This window comes from Eulemur rufifrons, chromosome 5 (genome assembly GCF_041146395.1).
Source record: "Eulemur rufifrons isolate Redbay chromosome 5, OSU_ERuf_1, whole genome shotgun sequence".
NCBI classification, from domain to species: domain Eukaryota; kingdom Metazoa; phylum Chordata; class Mammalia; order Primates; family Lemuridae; genus Eulemur; species Eulemur rufifrons.
The window spans coordinates 40221483-40243285 of NC_090987.1; the positions used below are offsets into that span (position 1 = coordinate 40221483).

Genomic DNA, 21803 nt, shown 5'->3' on the forward strand with positions numbered 1-21803 from the left:
CCTCATTAGGCAAAGAGCTGGGAAAAGTGACAAGACAAAGCTTACGAACAGTGGTGCTCGTTGCTGCCATTAAGCAATTTGTAGATGCCCCACCACCACCGTCAGTCTTTCTCCTCCCCGTTCTCCACCCTTCAGAGCCCAGCTCAAGTGCCCACCTCTACCACATAGCCCACCCCTGGGTGAAGCCCTTCCCAGCCACATGCGTCCCCTAGTGTTTCTCCAAGTGAGCCCACCTGACACCTGCCTGTCACAGTCACCCCACATGACTGGTGCAGACCTCACCCCAGACCTGCTTAATCAGACCCTCTGAGGGTGGAGCTTCAAGGGTAGGCATTTTGAACAAACACCCTGTGTCCAAATTTAGAAACCACACTATCTTATATTTATGATTTGTATTTTAGAACCAGATTACATGTTCTTGAATTATTTATAATCAGCTCAAATGTCCACATACCAATTCACAGAGCCAGACAAACAAATGAACAATCCTAGATGGGAAAAGATAATGCTTTAGCTGCAGCACCCAAAAAAAGCCATGAAGGGCTTTAGTTGACCACAAACTCAATGAGTCAGTAGTGTGATGTGGTTGGTATGAAAGCTAATTCTAATGTAGTCCGCAGAGATGAAAGTAGAGTGGAAGGAACAAAGGAATGTCCCAGTTTACATCACAGCACATCTCCTTTATGGGGCTCTGCTTAGTTTTAAGGCCCACATTTTAAAAACCTGGACAAATTGGCACATGTTCAAAGGCAAATACTAAGTAGGATAGTGAGAGACACACAGAATATACCATATTTATCCGCTCTTTTAATGGATGCAGATCTTTTTCCATGATGGCAATGGCCCCAGAGGGTCACCCCATAAAAATACCTTAATATCAGTGGCCTATAAGTGGGGTACAGGGAGATGCCAATGTTTGTCAAGAAGACCTCTGGCCAGAAGCCACGGGAGGCTCTTCTTATAATTCCAAGATGGAACTGACAAGACTTGGTACAGACTTTCTGCTCTGTGTTTCTCACTGTGAAAGGCAAATAGATGATTCTGTAGTTGGCATGGGAATTTTCTAAATTAATCGTAATAACTTGGTCAAATAACTGTACTGAATGTACAACAAAATTACATGTGCTTAAGCTGAACTATGTCATGATTATAAAGAAAAAGCAAAAGGGATAAAAGAAGGAAAGTGAGTTCATTATTACTGATGGGAAAATTATCTTCCAGAGTTCCACCTGTGTGAGGAGTGTCTGCTTGGTAAAGTATGTGCCTGTGCTATCTCTAATGTGTTTATACTTTGCATGTCCACAGGATGGCGGCACTGCCCTGTTGGCTGCCAGCCAGTATGGGCACATGCAGGTGGTGGACACCTTGCTGAAGCATGGAGCCAACATCCATGACCAACTTTATGTGAGTGCATTTCAAGGGAACATTAGGTGGATACTTGTTTATTTCTCATTACCCATAACATTGTGGTCTGAATTTGGATGCCAGAAATGCCAACTTCAAAAATATTTTAATGAACAGTAAGACTTTAAACTGAAACATCAAGGGAAAAAGATATAGTGAACCAGATGAGCTTTTTCCAAATAGAAACATGTATCTTATTTTCCCACCTTTGTTCTTCCTTTTAAATCTGTTGTACATATGAGATGTTTCATATATCTATGCAATTAAGATCTTCAAAAATTACGTGATACATACGTATTCACACCATGATATACCACCTAGCCCAGCATATGGATCTGCTGAAAACCAAAATATATTCTCCTGTTGTTATTTGTGAGGGAGGGCACAAAGAGGAGAAATCACGGTATTTGGAAAAGAAATGAGGTAGGGTGGATGAACACCTTTGAAATATATGCACACCATTGACCTTTCAAAGGCATCCCCTGCTAGTGTGGGTCTGTTTGCAGCTAATTAGCAATTAGCACATTACCCAAGGGCTCTTTTAATTGACTGTCACTGTAATGCCATAGGATTTATGGCAAATGTTATTCCAGTTTTATGGGGGAAAAAATATGGGGAAATGAATTGACTTGACTGAGTTTCATGGTGAGAAGTGAAAGAATTCCTACTTCCAGTTCTCTAGGAACCGTATGGCTGTCCTGAACAACTAGACATTTAGCCTTTATGCCTGGGGCACTAACTCTCACAGCCTTGTAATGAGCTGTGTAGGTGTGAATTTTTCCATTTGAACACCTTTCCAGAGTTTACATGGTTAATTCTGACAAATCACAGACCTCTTTGAAGTTCACAGAAACTAGCCTTACCCTCCACACATTCTTGGAGCCTGCAGCATTACCGGTAATTAGGTTACTTGATAATGATCTCAAGGAGGGATTCTCAACTCCAGCTGCCCATTAGAATCACCTGAAGAGCTTTAAAAATACTACCAGTTCCCAGGCCCACCCTAGACCAACAAAACCGGAGTCTGTGAGGGTACGACTTGAGCAAAAGATGGTTCTGACTTGTGGCCAAGTCTAAGAAACACAGGTGTAAAGCTTTGTATATTTCTTTGGTTATATATAGGTAAAGTATCTCTGAGAGTGTGTATGAGTATTTGTATGTGTAGGTTGAATAGGAAGAGCTAAAGTCTTTGGAAAAGGGAAGTGAATTGTGATTTTCATAGCATTACCATTAACAGTCGGCAATCCAAATTGACTGTGGGGGTAGAATTTGTACTTAGATAATATTCTTTCTAAGGTTCATTGAGGTAGCACATAATCTTACAAACGTAGAGTTTGGGGAGAGCCCCTTCCCATAGTAAATTCTTCTCTGTGTAGCCAAGAAACATTTGAAAAAATGCTCAACATCACTAGTCATCAGAAAAAAATGCAAATCAAAACCACAATGAAATACCATCTTACTCCAATTAGAATGGCCATTAATAAAAATTCAAAAAACAATAGATGGTATGGATGCCGTCAAAAGGGAAACTTTATACACTGTTGGTGGGGATGTAAATTAGTATCACCTCTAGGGAGTTCAGTATGGAGGTGCCTCAAAAAACTAAAAGTTGACGTACCATTCAATCCTGCAAGCCCACTACTGGTGTCTACCCAAAGGAAAAGAAATCATTGTATCAAAAAGACACCTGCACTCATATGTTTATCACAGCACAGTTCACAATCACAAAGATATGGAGTCAACTCAAGTGCCCATCAACTGATGAGCAAATAAAGAAAATGTGGGGTGTGTATATATATATACATACCATGGAGTACTACTCAGCAATAAGAAAGAATGAGATAATGTCTTTTGCAGCAAGTTGGATGGGAGTGGAGACCATTATCCTAAGTGAAGTAACTCAGGAAGAGAAAAATAAATGCCACATGTCCTCACTTATAAGGGGGAGCTATACTATAGCTATACAAGGACACACAGAGTGGTATAATGGACACTGGAGATGTACAAGGGAGGTGGGGGGGGGTGAAAAATTACCTAAAAGCCCAGACTCCACCACTATACAGTATTTACTTGTAATGGAATTCAACTTGTACCCTCTAAATCTATTAAAATTTTTTGTAACAGGCACACATAAGAAAGAGGAATAAAACTGAAGTGATGGGGGAGGCAGAGGGCTAATTTAAAGAGGGTGGCCGGGGAAGGCCTCACAAGGAAGTGGCATTTGACTTTTGACTGAAATGGCAAGAAGGAGCCAGCAGCGCTTGAGGGTTGGGCAGACAGAGCCACTCATGCAAAGATACTAAAGTGGGAATCAGGTTGGGGGAGTTCAAGGAGCAGAAAGTCGGCTGGCATGGCTGAAACATGGTGTTGGGAATGGGTGAGTGATGTGGCCACAGGGAGGAAGGCAGGAAACAGCCAGGACAGCCAAGACGACCTCAGAGTAGGGAGCTGGATTTTACTTGAATACAAACAAGAGGCCATCGTGGGGTTTTGAGCAGGAAGTGATATACACTGAATATAACACAAACAGGGAAGCCAGTTATGAGGCCGTGGAGTTGTCCTGCCTGGAGACATGATGGCTTGGTGCAGTGGATACACTGAGAAACATTTTCAAAATAGAGCTGCAGGGTTGGATTTGAAGTTCGAGAGGAAGGGAGGAATTAAGTATGACCCTAGGGTTTTGTTATGAACATGGGTGAATTGAGTGGTTTTTTTTAAACAGATGGGGAGACTGGGGGAAGCAGGGATGAGGACCAAGAACTCTGCTTGGTCACACTAATTTGAGGTGGTGATTAAACATGTAAATGGAGGTGTTAGGTTGGCAATTTGATACCTGAGGTGCTCGGCAGAAAAGGCGAGATAGAGAAAAAAAATTCCTCCCTGCTACAACATAATTCAAGAAACTTCATGCATCATAACTTCCATTTCATGTTAAGACTTCACCCTGACCTAAACAATCCAGAAGTTTCCATTAAAAAAAAAATTGAGGGTCAGGTGAGGTGGCTCACACCTGTAATCCTAGCACTTTGGAAGGCCCAAGCAGGAGGATTGTTTGAGGTCAGGGCGCGGTGGTGGCGCACCTGTAGTCCCAGCTACTTGGGAGGCTGAGGCAGGAGGATTGCTTGAGCTCAGGAGTTTGAGGTTGCAGTGAGCTATGATGATGCCACTGCACTCTAGCCCAGGCAACAGAGGGAGACCCTGTCTCAAAAACAAACAAACAAACAAAAAAAAAAGCCAGTTGAAATATGGGTGGATGGGAATGAAAATGAAACTTGTAATGCACAGTGAAAAATTCAAAGCGTGGGTAGTCCATCTTGGAAAATTCCTGAGAGTTATCAGCAGCTAAGGGAATGGTAGAAATTCCAAAAATTTTATCCCCATATCAAACATCTCTTTAAAAATCTCTACAGGCTGATTAATTTTTTAATGAGTGCCTTGAGGGCAGCCTGGCAACTCAGCTGACACCCACTGGAAATCTAGCACCTTCCACCAGACGACTTGCAGGGAATGGTGTTGTGTATTTTACCTTGTGGTTAGTGTTCCCAACGGGGGCTGTGGTAATTAGCTGGGTTCGCTAGGTGTTTTCCACTAGGGTGTGCTCGGGTTTTCCGCCACAGTCTAAAAACAACGATGCTCACTGTGTGCGGTGAATGCTGTCTGGCCCAGTGAGCATCCGGGGAGAACGGTGCTCTCCAGGTGACCAGTACATTTGCCAAGATCGCCAAATGACACGTTTCCAAGAAAAAAGGAATATCCAGAGAACATAGACACTCAGTTTAAAAAGAAAACTAAAGAACATTGGAAAAGGAGCACTTACGTTGGGCTTTACTAGGCAGGATCGATTTTGTGTTTATAAATATTGGTGTCTGCTGGGCGGGCAGGGAGCAACTTTGTGGAGATTCTTTTTAGTGCAGTTTTTCTGAAAACATCCTGTGCTTTAATGCTTGTGGAAACCTCAGGCTGGGGGAGCATGGACAGGGGGCTAGAAGAATAAAAGGGTAGGAAAGATCTAATTTAAAAGACATCTTTCCAGCCCGAGCAACATAGGGAGACCCCATCTCTGCAAAAAGCAGAAAAATTAGCCGGGCATGGTGGCATGCACCTGTAGTCCCAGCTACTTGGGAGGCTGAGGCAGGAGGATCGCTTGAGCCCAGGAGTTTGAGGTTACAGTGAGTGATCATGATGCCACTGCACTGTAGCCTGGGCAACAGAGTGAGACCCTATCTCAAAAAAATAAAAAAGACACCTTTTACTCCCAATTCATCAAAGCATAAAAATTAGATTTGGAGGATTTCTTTATCTAACATTTAGCTCTTAATTGACAAGAGGATAGAAACCTAAAAGGAGATGAAAATGACAAATTTTATTGAATATATTTTTAATCTAATTTCTTTTAAAATAAATGTGAAAGATGAGTTTGTAAACGCTTTTAATTTGTTCTCTCTTAGGATGGAGCCACTGCCCTCTTCCTAGCTGCCCAAGGTGGTTACTTGGATGTTATTCGATTGTTGTTGTCTTCAGGAGCAAAAGTCAACCAGCCAAGGCAGGTAATGTTCACAGCTGCGGTTCGCAGAGTGCAGGGAGCCCGAAGCAGGGCGGGCTGGGTGTCCTGCAGCAGCACATACCTAAGATAACCAGGCAGCTGGAGGCATTCTTTAAACCCTACTGCCTCTGTGATGAAAAGTTAATCTTTGATTAGGGTTTCTCTTGTTCTATGTTCTGGGCTCACCCAAAAGCCCGAGCTGACATCACAATTCAATGCTTTTAAAACCTGAGTGTTTGGTGCCTGAGGTCAAGTACACACTCTGCCACCTCCTGTTCAAATAAATTATGGCTGCAGTGAGCTAATGAGCCTAGGCGAGCCTGGGACATAGTAAACAGAAGCAGGTCAGGTAGCCTTGCCCCTGCCCAGGCCCTGTGCCAATACACTGCCTCATCACCCACCACCCAGAAGTGACCACCCCTTCTCCCACCAAGCCCAAAAGGAGCCCGTGCTGTTGGAATCACTGGTAGGTCCTGCATCGTCATCTCTCACTATTTTAATGCTGAGACTTCATTTACCAACAGCAAGTGAACATCTGGCAAATCAGCTGATACTTAAAGGAACAGAAAGGCAAGATAATATAGGCAGTATTTTAGAAATAGTGAAGAACCATTCAAATATAAGGCATTATAATTAGCTTTTCTTGTATAGGTAGTATTTCTGCCCTAATTCAATTTATTTTTAACAAAACATTTCAGATTAAGGAAACAGTACTCTAAAGGTAGTTTTCTAGGAAAAAGCAAAGCTGATTTCTTACCAGTAAATGATACTCAAGCAGGTCTCCACTGTAATATGACCTGTTACGGGAATGCCTGTGTGTTCACAAAATGAATAGCTATGGGAGCCTTAAGGTTGATCTGAGCTCTTGGCCGCAAACTTCTTCAGTCTTTAGAAGCCCAGGCACATAAGGAACCTGAGAAAAGAAAGAGCCTTTGGCCAAAGTGGGTTGGAGGTCAGGAATCGTGAGTTCTAGATCCAGCTCTCTTAATAACTAGGGCTGTGTGGTTTTGAACAAGTGAATCACCCTCTCTGGATCTCTCTTCCTTCACTGAAAATTAGGAGGCTGGGCAGGATGAGCCTCATGATCTCTTCAAGCTTCCAAATTTTTGATAATTGTTTTATTCAACTTCAACCAATATTTCTTGAGCATTTGACATGTGCCAAACAGTGCTATCAGTGTAAGATTATATTTTTAGAATTTTAAAGATATTCTTAGGTTTAGATGGCCCCAGCAATACTCCTGGGAAAGGAAGCAGTTTAGGAGAAGTTGCACTTTCATACCTGCCAGAGTTGATTCCAGGACTAGAGTCTAATATCTCTGTTCCTTTAAAGTATCAGTTAATTGATTTGCCAGATGTTCACTTGCTGTTGGTAAATGAAGTCTCTACAGCATGATAATTGTGAGAGATGACAATACAGGACCTACTAATGATTCCAATAGTGTGGGCTCCTCTTCGGCTTGGTGGGAGAAGGGGTGGTCACTTCTGAGTGGTGGGTGATGAGGCAGTGTATTGGCACAGGGCCTGGGCAGGGGTGAGGCTACCTGACCTGCTTCTGTTTACCTACGTCCCAGGCTCGCCTAGGCTCATTAGACTTTCTTATTGGTCATTCTTATTTTGATATTGTTGATTTATCCTGAATCAGAGGCTTCATTTTACCAAAATTAATAAAAGAAATTGGTTCTTTTTAGATTGCATAAGTTTGATTTGGAGGCTATTCTTGAAGGCACTACTATGAATTTAGAAATGAGAGATCATCGAGATTATCAAGTATATTAGTATATCCTTCTGAAATAATTTCTGGCATTTTGACAAATCTATTTGTAAAATACGTTTAATTGTTTATGTGCCTAAAGTGCTATCTGTAAAAATCCAAGTCGATATAAGAGATTACATTTCAAATATTGCATGAATTGTGTCCACTTAAACCTGAAATGAGTCATATGATGACGTTGGAGCCAAGAAGTTAAAGAGTAAACCAATGTTGCAGCCGTAGCCACAACAGACCACAGCTGTTTTTCATTCCTCAAGAGTGAGGCCAACCTGGTCAAAGTGGATGGGCTAGTCTTCGAGTGTGAGGACCCACTCTCTGGTCAAGGAGCAAATACTGTGCCTTCCAAAGACTGCATCTAACGCAATTGTTTTGAATTATTATAAGATTCCAGTTCTGAAAGAATTCCTAGTCAGGAAAAGGATGTTATGTAAAATAAGAATTGCTTTGAGGAAAAAAAGCAATGGGATTTTTTTCCCATTTATAGAGTACACTCACCCCACTGTTCCCTCAAGTCATCATAATTTTTATTACATATTGTGAGCTTATAATTAGAGGCAGTTATCTATCCAGGTCAGATTAATCCAAGCTCTGTCTTCTCTGAAAGTGTAAACTCTGCATGTTTATTCTGTTCCAAGAAAACAAATAGTGCCATAAATATGACAAAAGTGATACCAGTCCTGGCTGACTTTGTCACAAGTTATAAGGAGGTTTAAAAAAAAAAAAAAAAAAGGTCTAATTAAAAGTTTCCATTAGGCCAGGCACAGTGGTTCATGCCTGTGATCCTAGCACTTGGGAGGCCGAGGCGGGAGGATTGTTTGAGCTCAGGAGTTCGAGTCCAGCCTGAGCAAGAGCAAGACCCCGTCTCTACTAAAAATATATAAATTAGCCAGGTGTGGTGGTACATGCCTGTAGTCCCAGCTACTCAGGAGGCTGAGGCAGGAGGATCGCTTGAGCCCAGGAATTTGAGGTTGCAGTGAGCTAGGCTGACACCATGGCACTCTAGCTCAGGCAACAGAGTGAGACTCAGTCTCAAAAAAAAAAAAAGTTTCCATTAAAGTGGCCTGTACATGATAGAATGTTATATAGGTAGGATATCTGGAAACCAATGTTTTATTCTGAAATCTCAGCTGACACATTGAGTTATTATCAAAAAATTCTTAAATTTACAATATGAAGATAATATTTGTCCGGTTTAATTTCTTAATATTCTTAGATAAATCTGATTTATATATAATTGTTGCACTGCCACTCTATAGAGTCCTGCCATTTTACGGTGTCCTGTAACAAGATGTTAACAAAGTTGCATTGATATTACTCAGCTGACAGTTGATCTGAGCTACAGGGAATCTGAGCTGTGGTGGGAATGACTTTTTTTTGTAACTCTATCACTGAGAATTAAATGGGGACCTTTTCAGTACTTTGTGATGAGGATCATAATTGCAAAGCAAGCCATAGCCAGATAATGGAAATACCGCATTCTTGATTTTAAAGTTGAAACTTTTTTCTTCCATATTGTTCTAGGTAAAGAGATCAAGAGTCACAGAGATATTTGAAATCCATAATCACTCTAAAAACTCATTTTCATTTCTTTCCATGTGTCCTCACCAAGTAGATTTGGTATGAGTTAAACATTTTTTAATTACTAACTGAGATGGCTATTTCTATTTTTCTATCAACAAAATGCCTTGACATACACTTTTCCCAACTCAACTCACCCACCTTATTAAGAAGATACTTCTATAGAGTGGCAAAGGTTGACTCTGTTTCCCCAGAGCCGAGGTTGGCAAGTCACAACTCATCTCTAGTCCTTTGCATGTGCTAATTAGTATTTCTTTGAAACCTGGCAGAAAAGCCATCTAATAAAGTGCCTCCTCTAACAGACACCTTGGGTTGGACTTGTGTGCTGAGTTTCTGGGGCCCAGAAAGTAAACTTTTCTCCCAGGTCGCAAACTCAGAGGGGCAAACCCAGCCGAGGGCAGTGGGGGAAGGAAGAGCCAACAGATTGGGTTTGGGAGTGGAACAGCCAGCCATAGGAAGAGCCTACTGCTTGTCAAGGGCAGCGACTCCGTCTTATTCCCTCTGCCTGTGATAGACATTCAGGAAAGGTGTGTTGACTGCCAGGAGACCCCTGTGGCTTGGGCAGAGCCCCTAGGAGGTCCAGAAGCCTGCAGCACATAGTGATCAGTGCTGGGAAATAGAAGGCGGCTCCGGATGGAGGGCCCAGGCTCATGGGCAGGATGCCGGGTCCAGGAAAAGTATAAGAGGCAGCTAGGGAGCCAGACTCCAGTCTCTCGGTGGAGAGCAGCTTGGTACTTACAGGGATGTGGATATCTTAAGGAAATGAAACACAGTTCTAGTCTGGCTTGTTAACTGCATGACCTTGAACAAGTCACTTACTTTCCTTGAATCCTAGTTTTTCTCATCTGTTAAACCTTAATAATAATAGTACCTTTGCCATAGGATTATTGTGAGAATTGAATAATCCGTGCAAAACTCCTCATGCAGGGGCTGATATACACCAGGTGCTTAGTAAATGTTAGCTATTGCTAGTATTATCATTTCTATTCCATCTAGGCCTTGTGGAAAAGAAAACCCGTCAGAAATCAGGGCTACACTTTCTCTCATGAACCAGGTGGTCTCTGTCCTCTCAAAGTCTCTTCTTATCTCTCTTTCTACCACTCCTTTTTATTGACCAGCTTCTTCTGCTTACGCATCTCATATGTAATCCCCAAGTTTACAGGTCATTCTGCCAAACTCTTGGGATAGCTGTGTCATTGTTGCAGCTTGTCTTTCTGCACGAAGCCACAGTGACTGGCTGGCCTGCCCGTCCTTGGTCCCATCACCTATGGCTGAGGAGAATGGGGTCAGACCTGGGTAGTACAAGCATCTGGTAACATCTTTTACAGACTCATTTGCTGGACAATGGACATGATCATGCAAAATGGGCTCCAGGTCAGGGTAGGGCTGGTAGCAAAGGTATCTAGGTATTGAAGTCCCTCTGCCACTGGCTGGGTTCTGTACATCTCCTGGGCCCCCAACTTATAATAGGACTGGTCCCTAAGACTTTCTGTCTTCTCTGAGCATGTGGGTAGAAGTAGCCCAAGCGTGAGCTCTGGAAGGCAGTGGAAGCAAAGAGGTAGAGCCCCTTTGGATACTCGTTGCCATGGAAGAGAGTGGTTTGTTTTTTTTTCTTCTAAATAATCTCAGGACCACGTAAGACTATATAAGTCTCCAATACAGGTCATGTCATATACTGCATGCACCTCATGCTGTGATCTAGCTTTAAAAATGTATTAGAGGATACTTGAATATTAATATATTATCTCAAATGGAATGAAGGGATGGCAGATTTGGAGGGAACTATAGAAGTCAACCATCTATCAGTATTTGAATCCTTTCTATAAAAATAGGCAATGTTGAACACCCCTAGGTGTGGGGAACTCATTACTGTTTGATCAGCTTATTTAGCTGTAGCCATCCCTGGTTATACCTTCTTTCTTACATTGACCCCAAATCTCCGTGTAGCTTTCAACCATCACACCTCTTTATCACTTGGTCTGTAAAATAAGTTTAAATTTTTTTCTGCTTGTTATGCACAACAAATAGTAAAGAACAGCTATTATAACCCATGAATCTTATCTTGCTGAATGTTCTATTTCCTTTTTTTAAAAAAGTGCCATAGAGGTTGTAACTTCATGGTGATTTATTTGATTTAATGTATTTTTTCACATATTCAACACATTAAAACTATATATTTTTGTCAAGAAGTATTCAAGAACATATTTAAATATTTTTCCCATTTCAGTTCTTTCTAAAACTCTACAAAACTCTAAATTGACTTAATTTCCATCATTTTCATTATGAAAATGAAGGCTCTGACCATTATATTAGAAGGGAAAAAAATAAGAGAAAAAATTAAGGTATACAGAAGAGGAAAACCTCTCCTAGTTCGTAAACTAGATAATCAACTGATAAATAATTAGATTTGGAAATAATGCTCTAACTCACATGCAACTCCCTGGGCTCAAAAATCAGATTTGGAGAAGTAATTCATAAAGAAATACAGAGGCAGCCCCCAAATCGCATTTTACCCATCACTCCTACCTGCACATCAGTCAGTTTTCTCACAGGGTCACTAGGAGAATCAAACAAAGGAAGTGTTTTGTCAACAAAAGTACAAATTTTAAGAAACATCGCTTTCTATGATAAATAATACTCAGATTCAGTTAACATTTTCTAGGCTTCTATTAGCCAGTCCTCATGCTCACCAGCTTTATATATGCTTTCTCATTTAATAACATCTCTGTGAAGCTAATATTTCTTTCTGCAGACTCGGAGGCTGAGAGTCATTTGCCTAAGGTCTGACAACTAGGAAGTGGCGATTGCTTTTTCCACCTCCCATGATTATTCCAGTTAATGAGTGTTATTGCTGTTATAAATTGATAATATTTTTAAAAATTCACAATATAGCATGTCTCAGTACTTTCCCATATATTAGTATCATTTAATACAATTGTACTAATAACAACCAAGCAAGCCCTTGTAAAGCTTATCTAACAGGCCACCGGCTGCCCCTTCCTGCCTGCCCTCTGGTGGAGATAGTGACACAGAACAAAACGGACCCAAAGCAGGCACGGAGGGAGAGGTGCATTAGCACCTGAGTGCCAGCAAACCCGGCAATATTTGAGGCCTTTGTTGAGCCCGGACCACCCCCCAGTGTCCTGCCCACAACCCTTGTGCTAGGGCAGCTGGATTTCCTGCCCTGCCTGTCCAACCACTGTGACTGTGGCTGCTGCTGCTCTTCCACAGGGAATTTCCTCTGCCTCTCACCTGGCAAAACCCTGGTCCTTTTTACAATGACCGTGTAATCCCCACACAGTAAGAAGGTCCCCTCCTGTTCATTTTGTGCATTTGTCCACACTTTATTGGAGCGATGCAAGCATACTGAAATTTCCATGTCCGCTCCACTATTTCTTTTGAGTACTCTGCCTGAGACTTAGAAGATGCTTAACAATTGTTGGTTGCTTAAATGAATGAATGATTGAATCCTGAATTGGGAGAATCAAATAAAGAATGTGGAAATGCTTTGTAAACTAAAGTACAAATTAAGGTATTGTTTATCATTGCTAATGATAAGTAATATTCAGATTCAAGAATATTCTAAGAGGCCCCTATAAAAAACATGAAATAGGTCAAAGTGTCTTCAGCCTTCCTCATCCTTTGTTTCAGCACCTCTTCCCCTGTCTCTCCCAAGACAGAGGTGCCAACGTCCTCTGACCATCCCTCAGCACCCCAGATCTCCCTGGGCTGCTGAGTGCCATCTTCCTCCACCCCACTCAGATGTCTTGTCCCCTGACACTTGTCCAGGATGGCAATGGGCAATACTCCTGTGCCTGCTTCAGCTAGTAGGCAGGGGTTGAAATTACACACTACAGCAGAAAACGTAACTTTATATTCCATGACCAAATCATTTTGCTCTCCAGCCCCAGTTCCCGCTGGTGGGTAATTCAGTCTTATCTGGCTAAAACAGGCTCTTGAGGCCGTATTACTATAATTACCTCAGAGCTTAAGTTTAGCCAATTCTGGATCCTGCTCCCTCCTGGCCTTCCCTCCAAAGTGACCTACGTTCTCTGAGTCCAACTGTCACCCTTGCATCGGGGTGGGGGTGGCGAGACTCATGTCTGGCCCCTGTGCTGGCCTTTCTGGTGCCTAAGCATCCCGCAGTGGTACCCCAGGGACACAGCTGGTCCCACCACAGTGCTGGCCCTGCCACGTTCTCTGCTCAGGAAGTCTTGACCCCCTGTGACCTGGCCTTCCCAACCCCAGGCACTTCCAATTTCCCACAGGCAGATGGGGACTCTGGATGCCCAGATGCCAAGTGGATGTGGGCCATGGGGATTGGGGGATGTCTCAGCCACTGGCCCTGACAATGGCCACAGCCATTTCTCTTCTGTCTCTCAGGCATAGCCTCTCTAGGGGGCTTATAATATTCCTGGGCTTAATCCCAAGAAAAAGCGAAAATCCTTCCCTATCTGGAATTCCCCATAATTTATCTGGGTATTTCTACCGCCCCCAGCTTACCTCCTCCCCAGCCCACTCCACCCGCAGATCCAAGTGGGCAGCAGAGGGGAGCAGGGGGAAGACATGGACACTCACATCTGACTGCCTCCCGGTCCCTCTCTAGCTCCTTCCTGCACTAGAGGGGCTTTCCAGTTTCCATTCTGTCTGGCAGCAGCCACCCTACTGTTGTTCTCTGTGCCTTGCAGATTTCACCTTTTCTCCTCTAGAGCCTCGTGGCCTAGTGTTCATGGAAAAACGGATGTTCAGTAATAATATACAGGAAATATTCCCCAAAATGTTGTCCTGCTATAACTAATGCGTATCACCTCCTGGAAGATGCAACAAAACATTCCACATAAAATTAATCTAAGCTTTCTGAAAAGTGATGCAGCTATGAGAGGTTTTGGACACCAGAATAAAAGAGTAGGAAAAATGTCTTGAGTTCTCTGACCCTCAGACCCCATCTCCAAGGAAACTGCCGGCTTTTCTATGGGAATGAGGGGCCCCCACTAAGCAGAGTGTAAGGTATGAACTTTAAGGTGAGTGTGACCCACCAGGAAAGCAAAGAAATTGACAGAGTCTAGGGGCAGGGAAATAGGCTGGCTTCCCTCTGGGTTTGTGGGATTTGGTTCTGCTGTGCTGTGCAATTCAGCCGCTCCCCGGAGCCTTGTGTGTAAGTCTGTACCACACTTATTGGTAAAAGCCAGCCATAAAGTGGCTGGTTTTATAAGCCAAATATTGAATACTGGCAATTACCCAAGTAGCCCAGGCCCTGCCAGATGCCAGTCTGTGTCCGCGGGTTAAAAACACTCTCTTCTCCTCTCAGTTCCTCCTGGCTGTGTGACTCAGCTGGCAAGTGTGGCCTGTGGTCAGGGACCTTTCCCAGGGTTTTCAGTTTCGGAAACTTGGTGCTAACTAAGACGTTCTGTGACCGGGAGGCCCAAGCGTCCCAGTCACGGTGGCTGCCGCCCCCTCTCCCTGCAGGACGGGACGGCGCCCCTGTGGATCGCGTCCCAGATGGGCCACAGCGAAGCGGTGCGGGTGATGCTGCTGCGCGGAGCCGATCGCGACGCCGCGCGGAACGTGAGTGTTCCCGGGGGCCGCGGTGACGGGCTGAGCGCCAAGCCGCTCGGCTCCGTGTGCGGAGAAAACGGGGTCTGTCCTTAGCCCACAGCTGGGTTTCCTCCCAGCCTCCACCTGCTCTTTAGCAGGAAGACAAAGTCAAGGTCTGATTCGCAGCCGCTGGGTCTCTCTCCTCCACCCCAGACGACTTCTGGGTGAACTGGAGAGGGTGGCGCCACCTCGGGTGGGGGCGGGGAGCAGCGGGAGACCCGGCCGCAGGATGTCCTGTGCGGGTGGGGCTGGGAGCGGTCACCCAGCTGGTGCTGCGCCTCCTGCTGGCCCCTGGCCGCAGTGCAGCGGGGGCGATGCGGAGCCTGCGTTTTGGGGTCTAGCAGCGCCCCGCTGGCTCCGCCTGCCTCCTGCACCCCATGTCCTTGGCCCGCGGTCTCCTCTAGCCTCTGCTGGTGTCACCTAACTCTGCCGCGGCGTACGTGCCCCACAGCGGGCCCTTAGCCCCACAGGAACTAAGGGCAGTCGGGGAGAGCCTGGCCGCACTCTGCTGCTTGCATTTGTGTTTTTACTGTCTGGCCTCTTTGCGTTTGTATTACTCTTGCCTATGAGACCCACTTTCCCCTCTCCAAGTCCAAGCCCTGAAAAAGGACATCAGAGCACACATTTCTGGCCACTTCACTGACCTCTCTCCTACTTTTTCTTCTTTCCACGATCTCTGACGCCAGAAAACAAAAATCCACTAATCCCATCTTTTTTCTTCCTAATTAGTGATAAGCCCTAATGGCAGGCTGGGGTGGTTCCTTGACTACTGTGAACTCTGTGAGCTAAATCTCCCTAACACAGCATTGATAGTTAAAGAAGGAATCTGAAGGTCCGGCCCAGTGGTGGCTCACCCCTGTAAACTCAAGAGTTTGGGGAGGCCAGGGTGGGAATCATTTGAGCCCAGGAGTTCTGGGCTGCAGTGAGCTGTGATTGCACCACTGTACTCCAGCCGGGGTGACAAAGTGAGACCCTGGTCTCTATGGGGGCGGGGGCGGGGGCGGGGGAGGGAGAGAAGAAATTTGGAAAATCTCTTTTTGAGCCAAAAAAATGGCAGAAGCTGAATATTAATTTTTGGATTTGTCTTTGCATTCTTTTTTAGTGGTTTTCAATCTCTCTCTCCTGGTCCTCCCCTCCCCCCATACACACAGGCAAGTAGGATGCCTAGGGCAGAGTAGGGCAAGGTTGCATAAATTTTTAAAACAGCAAATATAGTTCAACAATAATTTAAATCATTAAAGACAGTTAAACAATTTCTGTTAAGTCATGAACAGCAGAGAATGTCTCTTTGGTCCATCAATGCCCTAAAAATAGGCTCTTGAAATTCCCCTTGTCCCTTACCCAGCATTCTAAAAGACTGGAGGAGTATGAATTCCCAAATGGCAGGGTTCTAAGATAATATAAACAGTCACATATTTGGTCTGATATTCTTTCATGCGGAATTAATATGCTCTAAAATGCCCCTAGATTAAGTGATGTTGCCGGTCTGTGTTTCATTTACACATTTTGCCTGTTTCTGGCAATCATACTCCCAGTTCTCGGCTGACATTTAGTTCTCAGCCAACGCAGACATATGTTAATAATCAACTTTTATTTTCCTCTTTTTGTTAAGGACGGTACAACAGCATTATTGAAAGCAGCCAACAAAGGATATAATGACGTTATAGAGGAGTTGCTTAAGTTCTCACCTTCTCTTGGTATTTTGAAGGTAAGACCTAAAGAGGAATTTTACCAATCTATAAAAGGGAGATGTTAGAAGAGAAGAAGTCCGTATTTGGGGACTGTGGTAGAATTTGGGTACAATTAGCCTGGTTAGTTGTATTCTTGAAAGAACACACCTACAACTTCTTAAAGCTGGAGATCCATGGACACTAGTAGAAATGGGAAGGTCGTAAAAAGAGTGAACTAGAGTCTGTAACTACCTAGTTTTCCACAAAAAACCAATTAGACAGTAGTAATGAAGTTACTAATTGTAAATTAAACCATACTGATATCATTTGGAGGATCTGTGCAATGAAGGAAGAAGAGCAAACACTTATGTTCCTTCTCTTCATTATCCTGAGCAAAGAATCACTCTGCTCTGTTCCCCTAAGTGAAATAAAATAAGCCTGAAACACCTGGAAGCTTCAAAAAATATGTCAATCTGGAGACCTGGGTCTCCTAAAAAATAGAGTCCCAATACTCTTTTTTAAGTTTTAATCATTTGGATTAAAATATTTCTAACCTACAGTACATATCAGGGGTCCACAAACTTTTTCTGTAAAGGACCAGACCGTAAATATTTTAGGCTTTTGTGAGCCATGTGAATCCCCGTCACAACTGCTCAACTCTGCCGTGTTCGCCGGAAAGCAGCCGTAGAAAATTCAAAAAAACAAAGAAAGAAAAATAAAGAATGTGGCTGCATTTCCACAAAACTTTATTTACTTATGGACAGGTATTTATGGAATTTCATATTTTCACATGTTACAAAATATTCTTCTTTTAATCTTTTTTAAGTCATTTAAATATGTAAAGACAAATCCTAGCTTGCAGGACATACACAAAGAGGGGATAGGCTAGATTTGACCCACAGGTCATAGTTTGCTGATCCCTACAATACATTCTCCTCTTTTCTTAAATAGGGGACATGAAATCTGTTCTAATTTGACACAGTGGCTTAGCAGTTTGGGGACTGTGCCCTCAGGGTTTATCAATGTGTATAAAATCTACTTGCCCATAAATGACCCCAGGAGGTTCATGGACACTTTTGTGTCTGCTCTTCATATTTTTAGACTCCATTCTTGCTGTCAGCTAATACAGAACTGCTGTTGTCAGTGTGTTCATTGGTCCCTCTCTTCTGTCCTAATGAGCTACTCCTAGTCTTCCATCAGCTTGGAAGCCAGAAAGCTGCACTTGCTGAAGTTGTTTGTAAAGTAAGAATAAACCATCTATAAAAGTAAATTCTATCAACAAAAGGAAAAAGCTTTAGAAATGGACTTTGCAAAATCTAGTCTTATTTCCAATGGTTCTTTTTGTTTGGCTTTTTATTCTTAGCCATGTTTTGAATAGGTGAAGTTGACAGGTTGTCTAAGATTCAGACACGTGAAATGTTACCAAATTAGTGAGTTATCATATATATTATAGAAGCAACTATAGAAAAATGGTACTTTGCTTGGAATTGTTTTCTAGGTATGATATTTTAGTCTTTTACAAAATCAGAGTGATTTTTATTATGACTAATTAGTTAGAAAGCTAAGCTTACATTTAGGTATTGTTTGTAGACATATGTACCCTCTGGAACCAATGTCATGTGACTGCCCATTGTTCTTATATTAGCTTGTTATATTCTCTTTGCCTCCTTCCCTGGTCCAGCTACATGCTGCATATAGCTGCTTTCTTATTTCAATAAATATTTGCAGTAAATTTCATAAAGTATCAGCAGCCCATCTACAAGGACCTTCTGTGCTCAGAAATGCTCCAACTCAGGCCTCAGGGGCATTTCCTTACCCCACATACTCCTCTTCCCCTAAGCCCCATGACTCCAGCCTCCCTCCCACTTCCCGCCTAGGGGTTGCGGTGCCTGTAGCTGGGCTAACTGGTTGGCCCATTGGCCCAGCAACCATTCCTCCAGCCTTGCTGGAAGTGGCTCACCAAAAATACAAAGACTGTATGTGTTGTCCTTGAAGAACAAAAATGTTTGGCACACCATTGTTTTTTCTGCAGCAAGTTCTAAAGTGTATAAAATGGACTGAGTGACCATGAAGTCATGTGCACCCTGGGCCGATTCCTTGTTTCAGTTGCAAAAGAACATTAGCAGTGTTTACGCTGTCCATTGGCAGTGAATCTGAGGACACTACATCAGTGCTGATGTGACTTTGAGAAGTACGAGGCATGATAAGGAAAATTAAGGCTCTGATGTTACAGACGGTTTATGATGAAAGCCCAACTAAGTGCCAGTGACTGTGAGCTCCCTCCTGACACACACTGTCATTTTCTCTTAGAATGGGACGTCGGCGCTCCATGCAGCAGTGCTCAGCGGGAATATTAAAACAGTGGCGTTGCTCCTGGAAGCAGGGGCGGACCCCTCCCTGAGAAACAAGGTACCTACTTAACCCATCTTTCAACTCCATCAGGACCCTCTCAGCGTCCTCCTAAGCCAGGGTAAACATCTCTCCGGCTCCAGTCACCATCTTCACTCTTTGCATAACAAGGGCATGCAGGGTTGCTATGAGTAGGTGATGAAACGGCAGTACACTTGGGCCCAGGGAATTGTACTGAAAACCCTGTTTCATCAGTGGTTTTCAGTTAACAGTGGTGCAGCCTCCTGGCAGAGGTGGGGGGAAAGAGGAGGGCAGTCGTGATGGGAGTAAGTATTGTTCTATCATCCAAGACATGCCCCCAAAATGTCCAAGTTCTGGTAGTTTATCACCGTCCCCATGAGTTGGACGTTCCTATCTTGAGAATTGCTTGTGCTATATTTGCTGACTACATGGGGGGAAATGTTGCCTTTATATTGTTAACAGGCGTACGTGCCACTGTTACAAAACCAATCCATCTTTTTTTCTAGTTCTAAATCTTTCATTTACAATTAGCCCAAACTTGCAGGTGGGAGGGTACACACTAACAATAGGAAAAATGATTGTTATTGTACTTCCTCCTGTTCCACATGGGCCTGAGCTGGCAGCTGGACAGACTGCAGGGGAGGAAGGCAGCCTAGGAAAGGTCTCGAGCAAACGCACTAATCTACCAAATTTTGAAGGAGGAAGTGGGATTGATGCTTATTAATAGGGGAAGGCATGAAAAACAGCTTTCACTTTATGCTAACATACTCATTGAATTTTTATAAGCATCTGTTACTGTGTTAAATTTTTTAATTAAAAAAACAAAAACATACACTATTTCATGACATTCTGAAAAGAAACCATTAAGCAGTGCCAATTAAACAACATGCCAGGGGTAACTTTTTTCATTTTACTTAGCATGTGGAAGTATTATTTCCCCACTCCTACCATTGGATTGCCTGAAGATAACATTTCTGCTTCTTGCCCCTGAGGCATTTTGATTTGTTTCCCATTAACTGGCCTGGCTGTGTGATAAGCCAGTTGAAGTCACAATTGCCTTTCCTCAGATCTTATCTTTAGACCTTGTACACAGACTTCCTAAAGAGATCAATCTTTGTTGATGAGCTATCCAGTACTGAATTAAGGCAAGGGGGAAATGGTAGTAACTTTATATAGAAACTGAAAAATGCAATTCCTGTGTGTCTCCTAGAATAGTGGAATAACCATCAGCAGAAATAATTATGGGTAATTTCCAGTTGGTAAAATGCTAGACTTTGGACTCTCCCTAAAACTACTTGAATATATATCTGGGCATTCATGTTGGAGCCTAATACTGCAGAAGCCCTTAGAAACCTGGGGGTAACTGCCAGGGAAGCTCCCACCCACCCACCAGCCATCCCATAGGAGCCAATCATATTAATGGCAGCTCCAGAAGCAAGGGTGCTGGGATTTCAGCAGCCACCCAGGACTCTTGAAGGGGTATTCTTAGCCTTCATTCATTTTTCCACAAACATGGAGCACCTCCTAGACACCGTGCACTGTCCTATGTGCTGGGGATACAACAGCGAATAAGATTCACACAGTCTCTGCTTTTAGGGAGGTCAGAATTTAGTGGGGAATAAAGATAATTAAATAAGCAATTGCAATACAAAGTGATAAGAGCTATAAGCAGAGAAGTAAAGAAGGCTATTGCAGGCTTCCCAGACAAAGTGACATCTAAGCTAGTCCAGAAGTACTCTTCTGCGCTAGGAGTTCCAGGACTTCTGCCCTGAGACTTCAAGGCAGATGCCTGATGAGAGGGCTGGCCAGTGGCCCCATTAGCAACTCCTCACACTACAGCCAGTCCCCTGGGTGCAGGGGTCTTGTGTTCCCAGCACCCCCGACTAAGCAGTCAGAACACATCTTCTCCCAGGAACAGTGGGGAAATACAGTGGTTTGATGCTGTAGACGGCCATTAGGGGCTATCCTGGGGCACTGGCCGTCACAACAGCCCACACAGCCTCAGCAACCTGCAAACTCAGTGGGGACCAGCTGGGAGAGAAAAGGGGTTAGACCAGGTCTCTAGAACTACATGGATGACACACACAACAGTGATGTAATTGACTAACACAGTTTAAGGGTATAAAGTTTTTTTAATAGCAAAGGATGTGGACATTCTCGGAGATGGTCACTCAAGGCAACAAGTCAGCAGGCTGGTAAACAAAGTACTTCTTAGCTCCCTTCTCCCTGGCTGCAATGGACCCTCATGCTCACCGAGGACTAATAACTGATGTAGATAGGTCAGTCATTCCTGAGCGTTTACTCTGAGACTGGAAGCTGAGGTCTGTTTACCAGGAGCATTTCTCTGCAGGCCCAGGTGTTAGTCTATACAATGTTGATTCCTGCAGGAACTTAGCTACTAGTAGAATTTGACCCCACAGAGGGGGCCCTGGTCTATAGTAGCATAGCATAGCAATTTGCTCTCTGACTGAATCCAGCATTAGCATCAAGGGTGCCATGTGATGGGCAGGGCTGCAGCTACAGGACATGCTGCACAGCAGACCTCTTGTGACAAATTCATCATTCCAACAAGTGATGTCCCAACCAGCAGGTGGGGAGCAGGGAGCAGGATCCAGCCTAGAAGGTGGGGTCTGCAGAAGCTCCACCTGGGATCAAGTTTCCAGATAAAGCAACTAAGGTTCCAGGCTTGGCTGCAGGACAAAAAAATATGTGAGGCAGGAAACATCTATGTCTAAGCCCCCTCCTGGATTCTGTGTGCTTTGCTACTTCTTAATGGCCTCCCCTCTGTGGGCATGGTGGCTCACACATGTAATCCCAGCACTTGGGGGGAGGCTAAGGTGGGAGGATCGCTTGAGGCCAGGAGTTTGAGA

At 43.7% G+C, this 21803-nt stretch overlaps 1 protein-coding gene across 1 annotated transcript in view; it reads left to right on the forward strand.

Moving 5' to 3' along the window:
* The window catches only part of ANKRD29 (ankyrin repeat domain 29), a 44964-nt gene that overhangs the window by 20117 nt on the left and 3044 nt on the right, over positions 1 to 21803 (forward strand). Inside the window, exons 6-10 of the mRNA XM_069467848.1 lie at positions 1306 to 1404; positions 5853 to 5951; positions 14765 to 14863; positions 16506 to 16601; positions 18874 to 18972. Of these exons, the coding sequence (XP_069323949.1) occupies positions 1306 to 1404; positions 5853 to 5951; positions 14765 to 14863; positions 16506 to 16601; positions 18874 to 18972 (492 nt within the window). The remainder of the gene's footprint in view (positions 1 to 1305; positions 1405 to 5852; positions 5952 to 14764; positions 14864 to 16505; positions 16602 to 18873; positions 18973 to 21803) is intronic.